Here is a 14,871-nt window from a genome sequence, read left to right on the forward strand (position 1 = left end):
AGTTCCAGGACAGCTAGGGCTGTTACACAGAGAAACCCTGTCTCAATAAACAAAACAAAACAAAACAAAACATCTTGGAGTAACTCTAACCAAGGAAGGGAAAGACTTGTATGACATAAAACTTCAAGTCTTTGAAGCAAGAATCTGAAGAAGATATCAGAAGATGAAAATATCTCTTATGCTCATGGATTGATTGGTAGAATTAACAAAGTAAAAATGGTCATCTTACCAAAAGCAACCCTACAGACTTAACGTAATCCCAATCAAAATTCCAACATAATTCTTTACAGACCTTACAAGGACAATACTCAACTTCATATGGAAAAACAAAAAACCCAGACTAGCTAAAACAATCCTGTAGGATAAAAGAACATCTGGAGGCATCACCACCCTTGATTTCAAGTTATACTACAGAGCTATAGTAATAAAAACCACAGTATTGGCATAAAAACAGAGAGGTTGATCAATGTAATTGAATTGAATTCCCAAACATAAATCCACACACCTGTGGACACTTGATTTTTTTTTTTTATAAAGAAGCCAGAAATACACAATGGAAAAAAGAAAGCATCTTTAACAAATGGTGCTGGTCCAATTGGAAGTCAGCATGTAAAAGAATGCCAATTGATCCATAACTATCAACCTGCACAAAACTCAAGTCCAAAAGAATCAAAGACCTCAAAATAAAACCAGATACAATGACTTTAATATAAGAGAAATGGGGAACAATTTTGGACACGCTGGCACAGGAGACTTCCTGAACAGAACATTGATGCCATAGGCACTAAAAACAACTATCAATAAAAGGGATCTCATGAAATTGAAAAGCTTTTTTAAAGCAAAAAGGACACCTTCAATAGGACAAAACGGCAGCCTACAGAATGGCTGACATAGGACTAATATGCAAAATATATAAAAAAGTAAGAAACTAGACATCAACAAACCAAATAATCCAATTAAAAATGGTATACAGATCTAAATGGAGAATTCTCAACAGAGGAACCGCAAACGGCTGAGAAACATTTAAAGAACTGTTCAACATTCTTAGACATCAGGGAAATGCAAATCAAAACTACTTTGAGATTTCATCTTACATCAGTCAGAATGGCTAAGCTCAAAACACAAGTGACAGCTCATGCTGGTGAGGGAAAATTCCTCCACTGCTGGTGGGAGTACAAACTTGTATAGCCACTATGGAAATCAGTATGGCAGGTCCTTAGACACTTGGGAATCGATCTACCTCAAGACCTAGCTATACCACTCTTGGGCATATACCCAAAGGATGTTCCATCCTACCACAAGGACACTTGTTCAGCCATGTACACTGCAGCTTTATTACATCTGGAAACAACCCAGATGCCCCTCAACTGAAGAATGGACCAAGAAAATATAGTACATTTACATAATGGAGTGTTACTCAGCTATTAAAAACAATATCACATTTGCAGGCAAATGGGTGGAATTAGAAAAAAAAATCATTCTGAGTGAGGTAACCTAGACCCAGAAAGTCAAACACAGAATGTGCTCACGGATAAGTGGACATTATCTCTAAGTAAAGGATAGTAATGCTACAATCAATCCACAGATCCAGAGGCTAAGTAAGAAGGAGGGCTCAAGGGGGAAATGCATGGATCTCCCTGGGAAAAGGAAATAGAACAGATTTTGCAGGTGAACTTGGGGCAGGTGGGGCTGGGAATAGGACGATCAGGTGGGGAGATGGGAGGAATGGAGGGAGAGAATACTGGGAGATATGCCTGGAATTGGGAGGCATTTGGGAGTGACGCAGAAACCTAGTGCAATGGAAACTCCCTGGAATCTGAGAGTGACCCTAGCGAACTCTCCTGGTAATGGGGGACTCGGAGCCTGAATTGGCCATCTTCTATAGCCAGGCTAGTGAAGAATTCCAGTGCTATACTGAATAAAGCTGGGGTCTTAGTTAGTGTTTCTGTTGCTGCGACAAAACACCACAACCAAAAAGCAAGTTGGGGAGAAAAGGGTTTATTTGGCTTACACTTCAGTACCGCCACTGAAGTCAGGATGGAAACTCAAACAGGGCAGAATCCCTGATGGCTGTATCTCATTAAGGCATTTCCTCAACTGAGGCCTCTTCTTCTCAGGTGACTCGAGCTAGTGTCAACTGACACACAAAACCAGTCAGAACAGCAGGCTAGGCTCCCAATGGTAGGACTGGGACATCAACCCACCACAAAACCTTGGACCTACAATCTGTCCTGTCTGCAAGATGAGTTGGGGAAATGGTGGCACAGAACTTGTGGGAGCGGCCAACCAATGAATGGCTCAATCTGAGGCACATACTATGATAGGGAGCCCATGCCTGACACTGCCTGGATGGCTAGGAACTGGAAGCTGGACGGCCCAGAGACCCAGGAGAGGACCAAACAATGGCTGGTCAAAAAAAGTAAACAAAATGATTCTTAATTATATTCTGCTATGCTCATACATAGATACCTAGTCCAAGTGACATCAGAGAGGCTTCCTCCAGTAGCTGATGGAAAAAGATGCAGAGATCCTCAGCCAAACATTAAGTGGAGCCAGGGGAACCCCAGAGAAGAGGAGGAGGAAGGACTGTAGGAGTCAGAGGAGTTGAGGACACCATGAGAACACGGTCCACAGAATCAATTAAGCAGGGTTCACAGGGCTTTACAGGGTCTGAAGCAACAAAGATCCTGTAAGGATGTAAGCTAGGGCCTCTGCATATACCAATGATTGTGTAGCTTGGTGTTCTTGTGGGACTCCTACCAGTGGGAGTAGGGGGTGTCTTTGACTCTTTTGTCTGCTCTTGGGATCCTTTTCTCCTACTGGGGTGCCTTGTCCAGCTTTGATATGAGGGTTTGTGCCTAGTTTTCATTCATTCATTCATGTATCAGTGTTTTGTCTGCATGTAATCTGTTTGCCACATATGTGCATGGTGCTTGTGGAGGTCAGAAGAGGGCATTAAATCCTCTTCTGAAGGATTAAATCTGAAGTTACAAGTGGTTGTGAGCCACCATGTGGGTTCTGGGAATTGAACCCTGCTCCTCTGCAAGAGCAGCCAGTGCTCTTAACCACTGAGCCATCTTCTCCAGTCCTGTGCCTAGATTTATTGTAAGTTGTTAGGCTATGTTCAATGGCTATATCTCTAGGAGGCCTGTTGTGCCTTCTGAAGGGAAACAGAGGAGAGGGGAGGTGGAAGGCAGTGGGAGAGGTGGAGGGACGGAAACTGCAGTCAGGATGTAATGTATGAGAGAGAGAAAATAAAAGAAGTTGAAAGCTGACTAAATGTGGGGGTCCTCTTTCCCTCTGGGCCTGTTGGCCACCAGGTCAAGAGGGGAAAAAGGTGATGGGGTAACAGAAAGCTTTGGTGGGTGGCTCATGAGCACAAACGGAGACAGTCCTCTGGGAGACAGATTTCAGTGAATCAGCTTGGCTTTATTCCAGAATATAAGAAATATATAAGATCGGAGAGCCTGGGGACAAACCCTAATTTGCATTAAGTAGCATGCTCCTCTCACAAGGCTCAGCATGTGGCAGTAGGGTCCTATAGCAGAGCCCCTAGCATGTCTTCTCAGCAAGGATCTGTGCCAAGGGTCAAGCTTAAGGCGAGCCAGGCATCTGGTTTTAGAGACAGTTTTTAGATGTGGTCAGTCCTCCAGGCCCAGGGTCAGTTTCTAGATAAGCGCAGGTAGAGTCAGAAAGTTCCGCTGGAGGGAGGGAGCTCTGTTTTGCTGAGTTTATTGAGATAAGCTGCTAGGCCACAGGGAGGCTGCGACCTCTGACCAGCCAGCAAAGACTTCCAACAATTAAAAAGGTGCTGGGAAGAGACATTTACAACGCATTTCACTGTGAGAACTAACATTCAATACAGGAAACAGCCCCTTCAAGGGAATAAAAGACAGGTTGGGACGTAGCTTAGTAGCAGAGCATCTGCCTAACATGAATACAGAAAGGGGTTTGGGCTCTGTTGCATGCCCATGTACACACACACACACACACACACACACACACACACACACAAAATATGAAAGAGAAAACCAAATGAGAGGAAACCATACAAATCCCTTACAGAGCAGTCTCTCCATTTATGTAACAAATGCTTACATAGCTGTTAGGATGCCTGACAAATAATTTTAAACAGCCAGCAGATGTGAGCTCATTTATTGTGACAAGTCTACAGTGTCAGGACTGTCATTACTCTCATCAGATAGAGGTGAAGAAAGCAAGACAAGGTCAGAAGACTTGTCCCAGGGTCACACAGCTGGACAAAAGGGGCCAGGGACCAGACTCAGGGCCCTGTGTGGTTGTACAGCATTCTGAGGACGGAAAGCTTCTACATGTGGCTGGGAGGATTGCGGAGTAAAAAGTTTCTTTTACTCACCAGGGCAGTGCACACTTAAGAGATGACTCATGGGAACATGGGAGGCTCTGGGGGCTGAGGCTTCTCCACGCTGGAAGTGCATGTGCAGCCACTGGCCTCCCTCAGGGCTGGCTCAGCACTATGTGCTCAATGCAAAGTGCCCCATTCTACAGGTCCCTTGCACATGCTAGGCAAGAGCTCTATGACTGAAGCCACACCTCCAGGCGCTCGTCCTGTCTTTAGCTGAAAATTACAAATTAAGTGTTTGGCCTATTCCAGAAACAGCCTAAGGTCCCTCTTCCTCCCTGGTAAAAGGTATCTTTATTTCTGTGTTAAATAAGAGGCCACACTGCCACCTGTCTTCTCTAGTCACAGAAGTGGAGGAGGGCAGGCTGTGGCAGCAGGCCGGGTCTGTCGTGGAATCCGCCTTCCCTGTGCCATGTGCACAGGGCCCGGAGGCAGGTGAAAAGGAAGCGCAATGAGTGACGGAAAGCAGACTATCAACAGTCGTGGTCCACACCTCTGAAGGCCACCCTCTTCATCTTGTGGGAACCAACACGTTTGTTGATGAAATGTTAGAGCACCAAGCGTATTTCAAATTCCCTCAGGGGCATCTCCACTTCCACTCAGCTATCTCTCCTGGGTTTCATCCCTAGTGATATAGACACAGACACACAGACAGATAGAAAGATATACAGACACACAAAACTTGATAGGAACAACGTTGCCCTCCTGCAACTCAAGAGGCTGGCACAGGAGGATGCAGAGTTGAACACCAGTTTGGAAGACAGCAAGGCTCTGTCTCAAGAAGACAAACAGAAGGGACAGAAGGACAGATGCAAACAGAAACTCAACAGAAGGTAAACACTACAGGAATGTCTATTGAAGGCCAGTTCGGTTAATGGATGCTATACCCAGTTACTTAGTAGGGAGGTGGTTTATGGAAAGACAGGACATTTGTCTAATTTCCTGTATCTTTTCCAATATAATTTTTTGTACATGTATGTGTGTGCAATATTTTTTGCATATGTATGTACATGAGTGACTGTATGTAAGTTCACATGTGCGGACAATCTTGTGTTTGCATATGTGAGGCCAGTGGCTGACACTAGGTGTCTTTTTCATCTTCTGTACCTAGGCAGGTCTTCTGCTGGTCTCCAGCAAGCTGGAACTTATCAGTTAAACAAGTCTACCCAGCCAGTTGCTCCGGGGAGCCTGTTTCTATCACCCTAGAACTGAGGAGTGCCACCGTATCCGCCTGGCTTTTACATAAGTCCTGGGGATCCACCTCTTGACCTCACGCTTTACCGACTGAGCCATCTTTCCAGTTCCAATCCAGTTTCTTAAAACACGCAATTCAAGGAAGGAAAGAAGACAGATGGCAATATAATGGAAGTTCAGTCAAGTGCATTGTATGCAGTTTGCTCTGACTCGAAATGGAAAACCAAACCAAAAAACCTAACAACAACAACAAATCACAAATCCATGGGGAAATATGAGCCCTAACTGGATACAGGATCACATTAGGAATTTTTTTCTTTGCTAAGGTATAAGGACCAGATGGCGACAACTTTTTTTTTTTTTGTTTTGTTTTTTTTCGAGACAGGGTTTCTCTGTAGCTTTGGAGCCTGTCCTGGAACTAGCTCTTGTAGACCAGGCTGGCCTCGAACTCACAAAGATCCACCTGCCTCTGCCTCCTGAGTGCTGGGATTAAAGGCATGCGCCACCACCGCCCGGCTTTTTTTTTTTTAAAGTATAGTTTATTTAACTTTATTTTATGTGCATTGGTATGAAGGTGTCAGATCCCCTAGAACTGGATCTTCAGACAGTTGTGAGCTGCCATGTGGGCAGCTGGGAATGGAACCCGGGTCCTCTGGAAGAGCAGTCAGTGCTCTTAACCGCTGAGCCATCTCTCCAGCCCTTGGTGACAACTTTTTATAAAAGGAGCTTTTCTTGTTAAGAAGCTCACATCTCCAGGTGAAATGGGATGGTGTGGGACACGCTTCAGACTCGTCCAGAGGGGGAGTAGATGGGGAGATGGAGCTGCAAGATCAGCTGGAGGTAAGTGTTCAAGTGAGGTGATGAGATGCCTTCTGCTACTCCACTCCTTTCACTACTCTGGTCATTTCCCCAGGCTCCTTGATTCTCATCACCACCTACATGTCAGGTTTTAGTATCACCATCTGACAAATCGGCATAGAGAGGTTAAGCAAGCAATTGTCCCTAAGTCAGAGGTAAGCATAGGTAAACATAGAGTATAGAATCCACAGATTCTACACTCAAATCACTTGAGTCAGTCTCTCTTGTTTTTTTTAAAATTTTATTTAAAAAAACTATCTTTTTTTTTTCATTTTACATATCAATTCCAGTTCCCACTCCCTCCCTTCTTTCTGTTCCCTCCACTCCACCCCACCATCCACTTCTCAGAGAGGGTAAGGCATATTGCTTTGAGGAAGGACCAAAGCCCTCCTTACTGTATCTAGGATGAGCAAGGTATTCCTCCAAAGAGAATGGATTCCAGAAAGACAGTATAAGCAGTGGGGATAAATGCTGGTCCCACTGCCAGTGACCCCACAGTCTGCCCTAGCCATACAACTGTCACCCACACTTAGAGGGCCTGGTTTGGTCCTATGCTGATTCCTTCCCTGTCCAGCCAGAGCTCAGGTAAGCTGTTTCAGTGAGGTCCCAAAGTCCATTCGAAGAGTGGGAGGAGTGAGAACATGAGCAAAGAGGTCAAGACCATGATGGGTACACTCACTGAAACAACCTAAGAAAGGACAAACCTAGGTTCGTTTCTGAGGATTTCAGTTGTGGAGAAGGCACGGAGGCCAGAGTGCCTCAGTCTGTCTTCACATCAACTGGGAGGTGGCTGGTCATTGTGGTGTTCAACAGGAAGAGAGCCTAAGTGTAGCTAGGCCTTAGCTCTCATAGGTCCACCTCCCAGTGACTCATGTCCACTTGCCAGGCCCCACCTTCCAAAGGTTTTATAAACTGCACAAACAGTACCTCCAGCTGGGAACCCAGTATTCGAAACACCATGTTGGGGGAGGCATTCTAGGTTCAAGCCATGTAACACTGAGCTCCTAGTTCCAGACAGTTATACCAACGGTCCCTATCTGAGCTCCAGGGGAGTGCTGATCTTCTAGTTAAGGTCACATTTCTGTCTAAGAGGCATAACAATTCAGTATGTCCTACATTTTTCCAGCGTCTCCTGAAAATCTCCTCACTGTTCCTCCCTACTCAGCAGACAGTGACTCCATGCTTCCAGTCACCTGACTCTTCCCGATTCTACACGTGGACCCCATTAGCAGAAGATCTCTGCTCTGTGATGGCCTCTCCCTCCAAAGGACTACTTCCGCCTAGCTTGTTTCATTGCGCTGAGGTGCCTCTACTTCCTGTTGAAGGTTTTTGACATAGTGGGTGTAGTTCTGCCTCTATGTAGAGTCCCTCTACTCAAACCTGTGATCCCTACAACATCCAGAGGAAACATTGGCATTCTTTTGGTCCCTCACATGTGCCCCCACCCTGTTGTGCAAAACACTGCTCTTTGGGGGTAATGTTCTGGCATCTCCCCTCCACTGGAAACAATTCCCTCCTAATGCAATGTTTAATTAGATGTCACTTTGTCATCGAGGCCTGTTGGGAGGACCCTGTTTAAAAATCACGCCTCCCTCTTAGACTTTGAAGCTTTCTCTTTCTGTGAAGTTTTCTATAGCACTTATCAGCCAAAAAGAACATTCTAGAAATAAACCTCAGTATATATTTGTTAATGATTCCTAAAGCTAAATTATTAACATTTAAGGCTCATGATAAATACTGTCAAACACCTGCTAGGCTATTAAACCTCTTCCCTGTTTGCCTCCCAAGAAGGGAAGATGTCTGGTACCAGTCCCATTCTCATCCTTGGCCTCAGGGCTTCACGTGTGATCCCAGCTCCTAGGATACAAACTGCTTCTCCTGGTTTCTCTTATAGGAAAGGCCCTATTTATTCTTGTAGGGCTGTGTCATGTTGGTGGGATCAGAAACTGGCATTCAGCAGCAAATCTGGCATCAAAAGTCTTAAAAGTTTATGAATTTATCCTTAGGAAATAATTGCAGAAGTTTTTAAGATTTTGAGCATGAAAGTTCTTTTCAGCAAGGATTATAGGATTAAGATGGAATTAGAAGCAACTAAGTGATTTATGATAGATTGGCTAAATAGATTAGAGCATTATCTATCTGATGTAATGATGCAAGGTTAGTACATTAACAGGGAAGCAAAGCTTAACAAATAAGGATATTATAAACTGCATTCCCAAAGACAAAAGGCATATTTGAATCATCTGTCCAGAGACCTACCGTATTAATGTAACTAATTATACAATGCTGGCAAAAAGGGAAAGTCAATACATGTTGTGATTTTTAAAAATTATAGCAGAAACAGCCCTAATATCTATGCATACAAGGGAGAAACAGCCCTCATATCTACTCATACCATGGAATATTGTTCATCCACAAAAAGAAGTTTATACTAATATATGCTAACAACATGGAGAAACCTTGAAAATATTATGTGAAGTAAAAGAAGCCAGCTCTAATTAGGTACATAACCGCATGATTTCTGTTATGTGAATGCTCACAACAGGTAAACCACATGGCTGAAGGTAGCGCAGGGCTGGGGATGGTGGAAATGTTTTGGAACTGGATAGTATTGATGGCTGTATGACTCTGTGAAGATACTAAAATGACTAAGTTGTACTCTTTATAGTAATGTCAAGTAAAAAAATTAATGCAGATTAGAGTGAAAAACTATGTATCACTGTAAATCACTATATTTCTCATGATCCCATTTCTTCGGGTGTGTGTGAAAACAAAACAAAAAATATGCAAGTGTTATTATATACACAAACAAAACAAAACACTCAAACCAATCCAACTTGTAAGCAGCGCTGACTCCTGGGTGGTGCTACTACAGTTAGTGCTGCCCTTCTAACATCTCTTCAGGCAGCACGTATTTACTTCATAATCAGAAGGATGGAAAAACACGCTGTTTCAAGACCCCTGGGAAGTTGGGCCTGCCTGCTGCCTGTGCTCCCTCCCCTGGGCCTGGGTATAGTCCCATGCAACCCTATCCTGGTGTCACTGTACTCCCCGCTCTGTAGCTGTCCTTACAGGCAGATCTGTGTCTGATGTGCCTGTACTTGCAGGGGCCATAGATGGCGCTGACAAATCCTGCAAGAGTCAGCTTTGCAAACAGGTGGATTTTACTCCATGCAGAGTGGGGCTGCCACTCTCTACTGGAGATCCTCTGTACAGCTTCCCTTCTCTCTTACCACTTCATTTCAAACCCACTAGGAGAAAGAAGACACAGAAGCCCTAGCTGAGGGGCTTGCTATGGGAAGACATAGCCAAGCTCTGACTTACAATGGTTCTGGCAGACTTTTGACTTGACTTCCTCAAGCTGCAAAGGTGGTGTCCATGCAACAACTGTGTGTTGTGTCTTCAGTACTGAGTTCACCAAACTACACAGAACCCTTCCAATAGGCTTTGTGATAAATGACTTTGGCCAACTGTAGGCTAATGTAGGTGTTCTAAATGTGCTCAAATGCATTTTTGACTCAAAATATTTTCAGCCATTGGGTCTGTGACTGCAACCTCATTTAAGTCAGAAAGCGTCCATGTTAAAACAATGCTCCAGCACCTGCTGTAGCATTTGTCACACAGCAAAAGAAACGATTCTGAAACGCACAGCCACCCCACAGGTTAGGTGACAAAGGTTACCCCACTCAACAAGTAAGGAAACTCGTGTTGGAAAGGCTAAGCAGCAAAGCCAGGTGTGGAAGCTAGAGAAGCTGAGACTGAAGAAAGGCTGAGCAGTTGAGGGCAAAAGATGTGAAGAGGGTTGAGCCAGGACGTCTAAGCAGGTTGTTTAAATGCCAGAATCAGTGCTGTGACACCCAAGACACTAGAGTTTTTTGGGGGCAGGATGGGGATGGGGTCAGGCTAGGCATATTGAGTGCTGCCAAGGACTCAGAGTCAGGGAAAGGACTTTGCACTGAATATCTCATAAATGGCAGGGCTGACGGGGAGCTGCAGGTAGATAGGACTTGGGGCAGAAAGTACAGAGGAGGAGTTGGCCTGACTGAAGGCTCTGTGGTTTTGGGGAGGAAGAATGAGCTCTGGAGGGTAGGGTCTGTCCATGCCTGTTTGATACAAGCACACATACAAAGGGTCCAGTTTGAAGGTACACCATGAGGAGCATGCTACGGTGTTGCATATGTGGTGCATGCTGCATCACTGGCGAAGCATGGAAGAGAGACTAAAAGAGTAAGACCAGGCCGGAGGTGCCTACGGCAGTCACCTGGTCCTATCCAGAGTAGCAGGGAGCAGATGATAGATGGGAAAGGATGGGACAAGCTTGCCCACTGCCTGGCTGGATCATCTGTCTAGTGATTTGCTAGGACTCTGTCTTGGGCATTCTAGAAAAGATTATGATTAGTTACAAGATGAGCAAGGCTGAGGATAAATGTTTAGCTGTCAAGCGAGACATTCCTGTTTCTAGAAAACACTATGAAGTGTGCTAGTCATCTCTTACAATGCTGTTTATGAGTAATAAAACCCAGGCCAAACTGCTGATATGTACCCTGGTTTAGGGTAATGCTCCCCTGATCAGACAGCTACTTGGAGAAAGCTTTGAAGAGCTAGTTAAAAGGATAAAGACTCTGCATTGGCTGGGAATCAAACCTGGGCCTCCCACATGGCAGGAGAGAATTCAACCATTGAATCACCAACGCTTCAGCTCACAGAGAGCTTTTTAGCTGCTGCCATGACCCACAGAGTGGATCAGTTCCTCTATAGGGAGCTCACTGCTGCCACAGAAGCAAACAGGGAGGGGCACAGCTGCCAACTCCTCATACACAGTAAATGAAATACAATTCACACCCCAAAATTTTGCTTAACACAACTTTGCCATTTTAAAGTATATAATTGGGTGGTTCTAAATACAATCACAAAGGTATATAGCCATTATCCTATTTAATTCTAGAATATTTCCACCATCTCCCAGAGAAGCCAGCATCTGTCCCAAGCAGTCCCAGGATCTTTTCCCCCTTGGACTAAGCAACCACTATTCTACTTGCCAATGGGGAGTCAGAGACACTAACTTCCATGTCAAGCTGAAGTCAAAAGGAAGCCACGCAAATACAAGGAAGAGAAAGTCAACACACAAAAAAAACAAGATGTGGATTGACACATCGTTTTAATTATGTGTCTATGTTAAAAATGTAAAAGATATGCTCCAAATTTGACATTGCTTATCTTCGGTGCAGGCAATCCTGCCACTTTGCAGCTTTCCCCTACTGTGCAAATCGTCTAAAATAAGAACCATAAAACAAGGGAAGCAAAACAAAAAGCTCGCACACCAGTAAGTTCACCAACTGTCTGTCACTGAGCCGTCAGGTCTCCCTTCCTGTGCACTGTGCAAGGCCTGCATTAACTTACCTAAATTTCCTCTTTCCAGGAGCTGTCAAAAGTGCTCAAGCTACTGCACTGGCCATAATGAAGCCCCAGGCTCCCTCATGGCGGGTGAGAACTCTGCCCGTGAACCACACGACAGCTGTGTGCTGTTCTGCCTCCAGGTGTTTCACTGCTCTGGTGATGGCACAGCTGAAACCCGATACCCAAAGCCGACACTCTACCAGCCAAACCCACAGAAGGAAGCCCTGGGACCCTGAGTAAGGCTGTCTGTTATTCCCACAAGGAGGGAACAGCACACACTGTGACTATGGTGGTTCTTTTGGCTCCAGCTTCAGGTTCCAGATCCTGCTCTGTCACCCGTGGACTCTGCACAGGGTTTGCGTCCATTTACTCTCTGGCTCACTGAAAAGGAGGACATTCCCCCCCCCCCCCCCCCCCCCCGAGATGATCAGAGACACTGAGGACCAAGGTTCAGGAGACAAGACCAGGAGGCAAACTATCTCCAATCAGCATAAAAATGGTTTTCTTTATTTTACAAATAATCAAGGAAATAATGTAAAGAAAGCCTTTGAAAGGACTGTTTAAAGGCACTGACTAGTGCAGTAGAAATCGCTAGTACTTAATAAACTAGCATTTTCCTGACCCATCCTCCCTGAGAATGGCTAGTGCAGGGAGGGCCAGATGCCGAGAATCAAATGAAATGCACAGCTTGGTGCTCCTGCCATATTCCCAACAGTGACCTGATGGTGGCTAAACCCAGGAGGAGTTTGTGTAATGGTCTTTGAGGCAGCAAGGGTGAAGAGCATGGGCTCTAGGGGCAGCTGTCAGAACCTAACAAAGCACCTGCTTCACCAGACAGGTACCAGAACCAGTCAACAATGATACTACAAGTTTAGTTCCAGGACTTGTTTTCCCAGCAGCAAAAGTAAAGACTCTGACATCAGGGTACTCACCACTATCTGTCCCCTCCTGCTTTGGCAGGGAGTCCTCAGAATTGGGTTCTGTCTGCTTCTGTGCTGCTGGCTTTGGCTCATCTGGTTCATCATCCTCGGGAGTGACCAGCTTCATCAGGCTCTGGTTACACACATTGGCCACCTCCTTGATGCCTGTCCACTGATGTAAGGAGCTCCTCCAGGCAAACACCTGAAGTCTGAGGCCACCAGTCTTCCTGGTCATGGTCTTCCTTGCCACATGCACCCTTGTGAGATGCTTTTCTTCTCACAGGTGAGCCCTCTTCCACCGGGATCTTTCCCACCCAAGGTACAGCAGAATGAGCTCACAGGGGTGGAACCTCCGTACATGGGGACAACCAGCATTAGCCCTGTGCCCTTGCTTTCCTAACCCACACTCAGCTCCATCTCCTGCTTCCTAAATGCTAGACCATTTGGAGAAGTGAAGGAGCCTATCCCCACTCAGGGTCCCTCCACTTCACAGTTCCTCCCCTCTCCAGAGTAAAGGATACTTTTCTTGCGGTCATCATAGGCTAAGCAGGGCAAGACAGCAGTCAGGATTCCAGAGGAGTAGGGCAGCATTACCCGGCCTGCCAACTGGATGAACTCCCGCATCCAGCACATGGCTGTCAGCTGAATCAGGTCATCTGGAAGGGGAATTGGTGGCTTCTTGAGGGGCTGGCACATGCATTGGAGAGTTCCCTCCCAACTACCATGCACAAAGTCTAGACCTGGAGATTGATGCACCTGGGGTTTGACTGCTTCTAGCTATGCGAATACAATACTTCTTGGGCTCTCTCCTTTCTAAAGGCTAGTCAAGACAGGTTAAGAGAGTACAGCAATCTTGTGCTGGACTTGAAAAACAGCCATGGTGCCCTACCCTCCCTGGATCCATGCCCCATTGCAATATGACTTGTGCTTCATTTCTAAGTGGAACTCATTTTCCTATCCTTAGATCGAGAAAACTGGCTTCTCTGGCCAACAGCTTGCAGTTATGGTGATGGTGTCGCTGGTTCAAACATAGGAATCATGTCCTATCCATGTCCTATCTCTCTTGGAACCCTTCTGATGCCCCATCACCCCATGCCAGTCAAGGGCCAGATGTGCGTGAGACCATCGCAGACCACCTGACTCCAATTGACCCTATACCTGGCTTCAAGGACATATGATAAGGTCCAGCCTGGCCTTGGGCGCAAAACCACCCAGCTGACCTGTAGGTTCATGGCCAGTAACAGGAAGCTGTCGCTGAGACTGCTTCACTGTGGTCTGATACCCAATAGGTGGTGAGGGAAAGGCCTTTCTGACCCGTAAGGACCCTACTTTACCCAAGGCAAAGCACGTCCATGAGAGCTTCAGAGCAGGTAAAGGGTGTGTGTTAAAAGAGAATCCAGATCTCTTTTCTTACCTAAACGCATCACTACAGCTTCCAGGTACAGAGGCACAGTGCCTCTCCCACTTGGGCTCCCTTTGGGCACATACTGAAGCTTGCATATGACGGGCTTCCGAGGAGACAGCAGTGACTATAGGGCCTCCAAACACTCACCTGTGGTCTGGCAGTGGATCACCAGGATGTTGGCCATCTCAGCAAACTTCACACTGGAGGGGTTCTTCTTAATTTCTTTCAAGAATTCTCCAAGAACCACCTCACACCTACCAATGAGAAAAGGAGGAATGAGCTAGCATGTCAGCTCATTCCTGCTCTGGGTCACATCCCTACAATTGTCAGGACACTGAGCAGAGAAGGGAAGATGAGCTCTCTATTCCTCCATGGGGAAGGATATGGGAAGAAGTAAAGGGTGTGTCTTGGTCACCAGAACATGGAGTTGTATGTGACAATGGGCACCCAGAGGGATTCTATTGAGTGGCAGCTTCCTGCTCCTTCCCCCACTCACATTTTTCGAATCTCTTTGCCATTGTCACCCAGGATCTGGAAGAGCCCATCCAAGATCTCCGGCAGGTAATCCAGCAGGTTAATGTCCGGCACCGACACCAGAACCAGGATCTGATGGAGGAGGGTGGTGAGAGGAGAGCTGGGAGACCTGGCTCACGTGTGGAGCCGGCTCCTAATCTCTTCCTCTGGGAAGAGTGAAAAGGACTAGAGGCCTGTGTTAT

The 14,871-nt window shown here is 45.9% G+C and overlaps 1 protein-coding gene across 1 annotated transcript in view; it reads right to left on the reverse strand.

Annotated features, from left to right (window-relative positions):
* Positions 1-14,871, reverse strand: part of Vac14 (VAC14 component of PIKFYVE complex) — a 115,281-nt gene that overhangs the window by 83,696 nt on the left and 16,714 nt on the right. Inside the window, exons 6-9 of the mRNA XM_038313171.2 lie at positions 14,652-14,761; positions 14,303-14,409; positions 13,272-13,406; positions 12,763-12,915 (exon numbers count right to left, since the gene is read on the reverse strand). Coding sequence (XP_038169099.1) covers positions 12,763-12,915; positions 13,272-13,406; positions 14,303-14,409; positions 14,652-14,761 — 505 coding nt within the window. The remainder of the gene's footprint in view (positions 1-12,762; positions 12,916-13,271; positions 13,407-14,302; positions 14,410-14,651; positions 14,762-14,871) is intronic.

Source organism: Arvicola amphibius, chromosome 15, assembly GCF_903992535.2.
Source record: "Arvicola amphibius chromosome 15, mArvAmp1.2, whole genome shotgun sequence".
Taxonomy (NCBI): Eukaryota; Metazoa; Chordata; class Mammalia; order Rodentia; family Cricetidae; genus Arvicola; species Arvicola amphibius.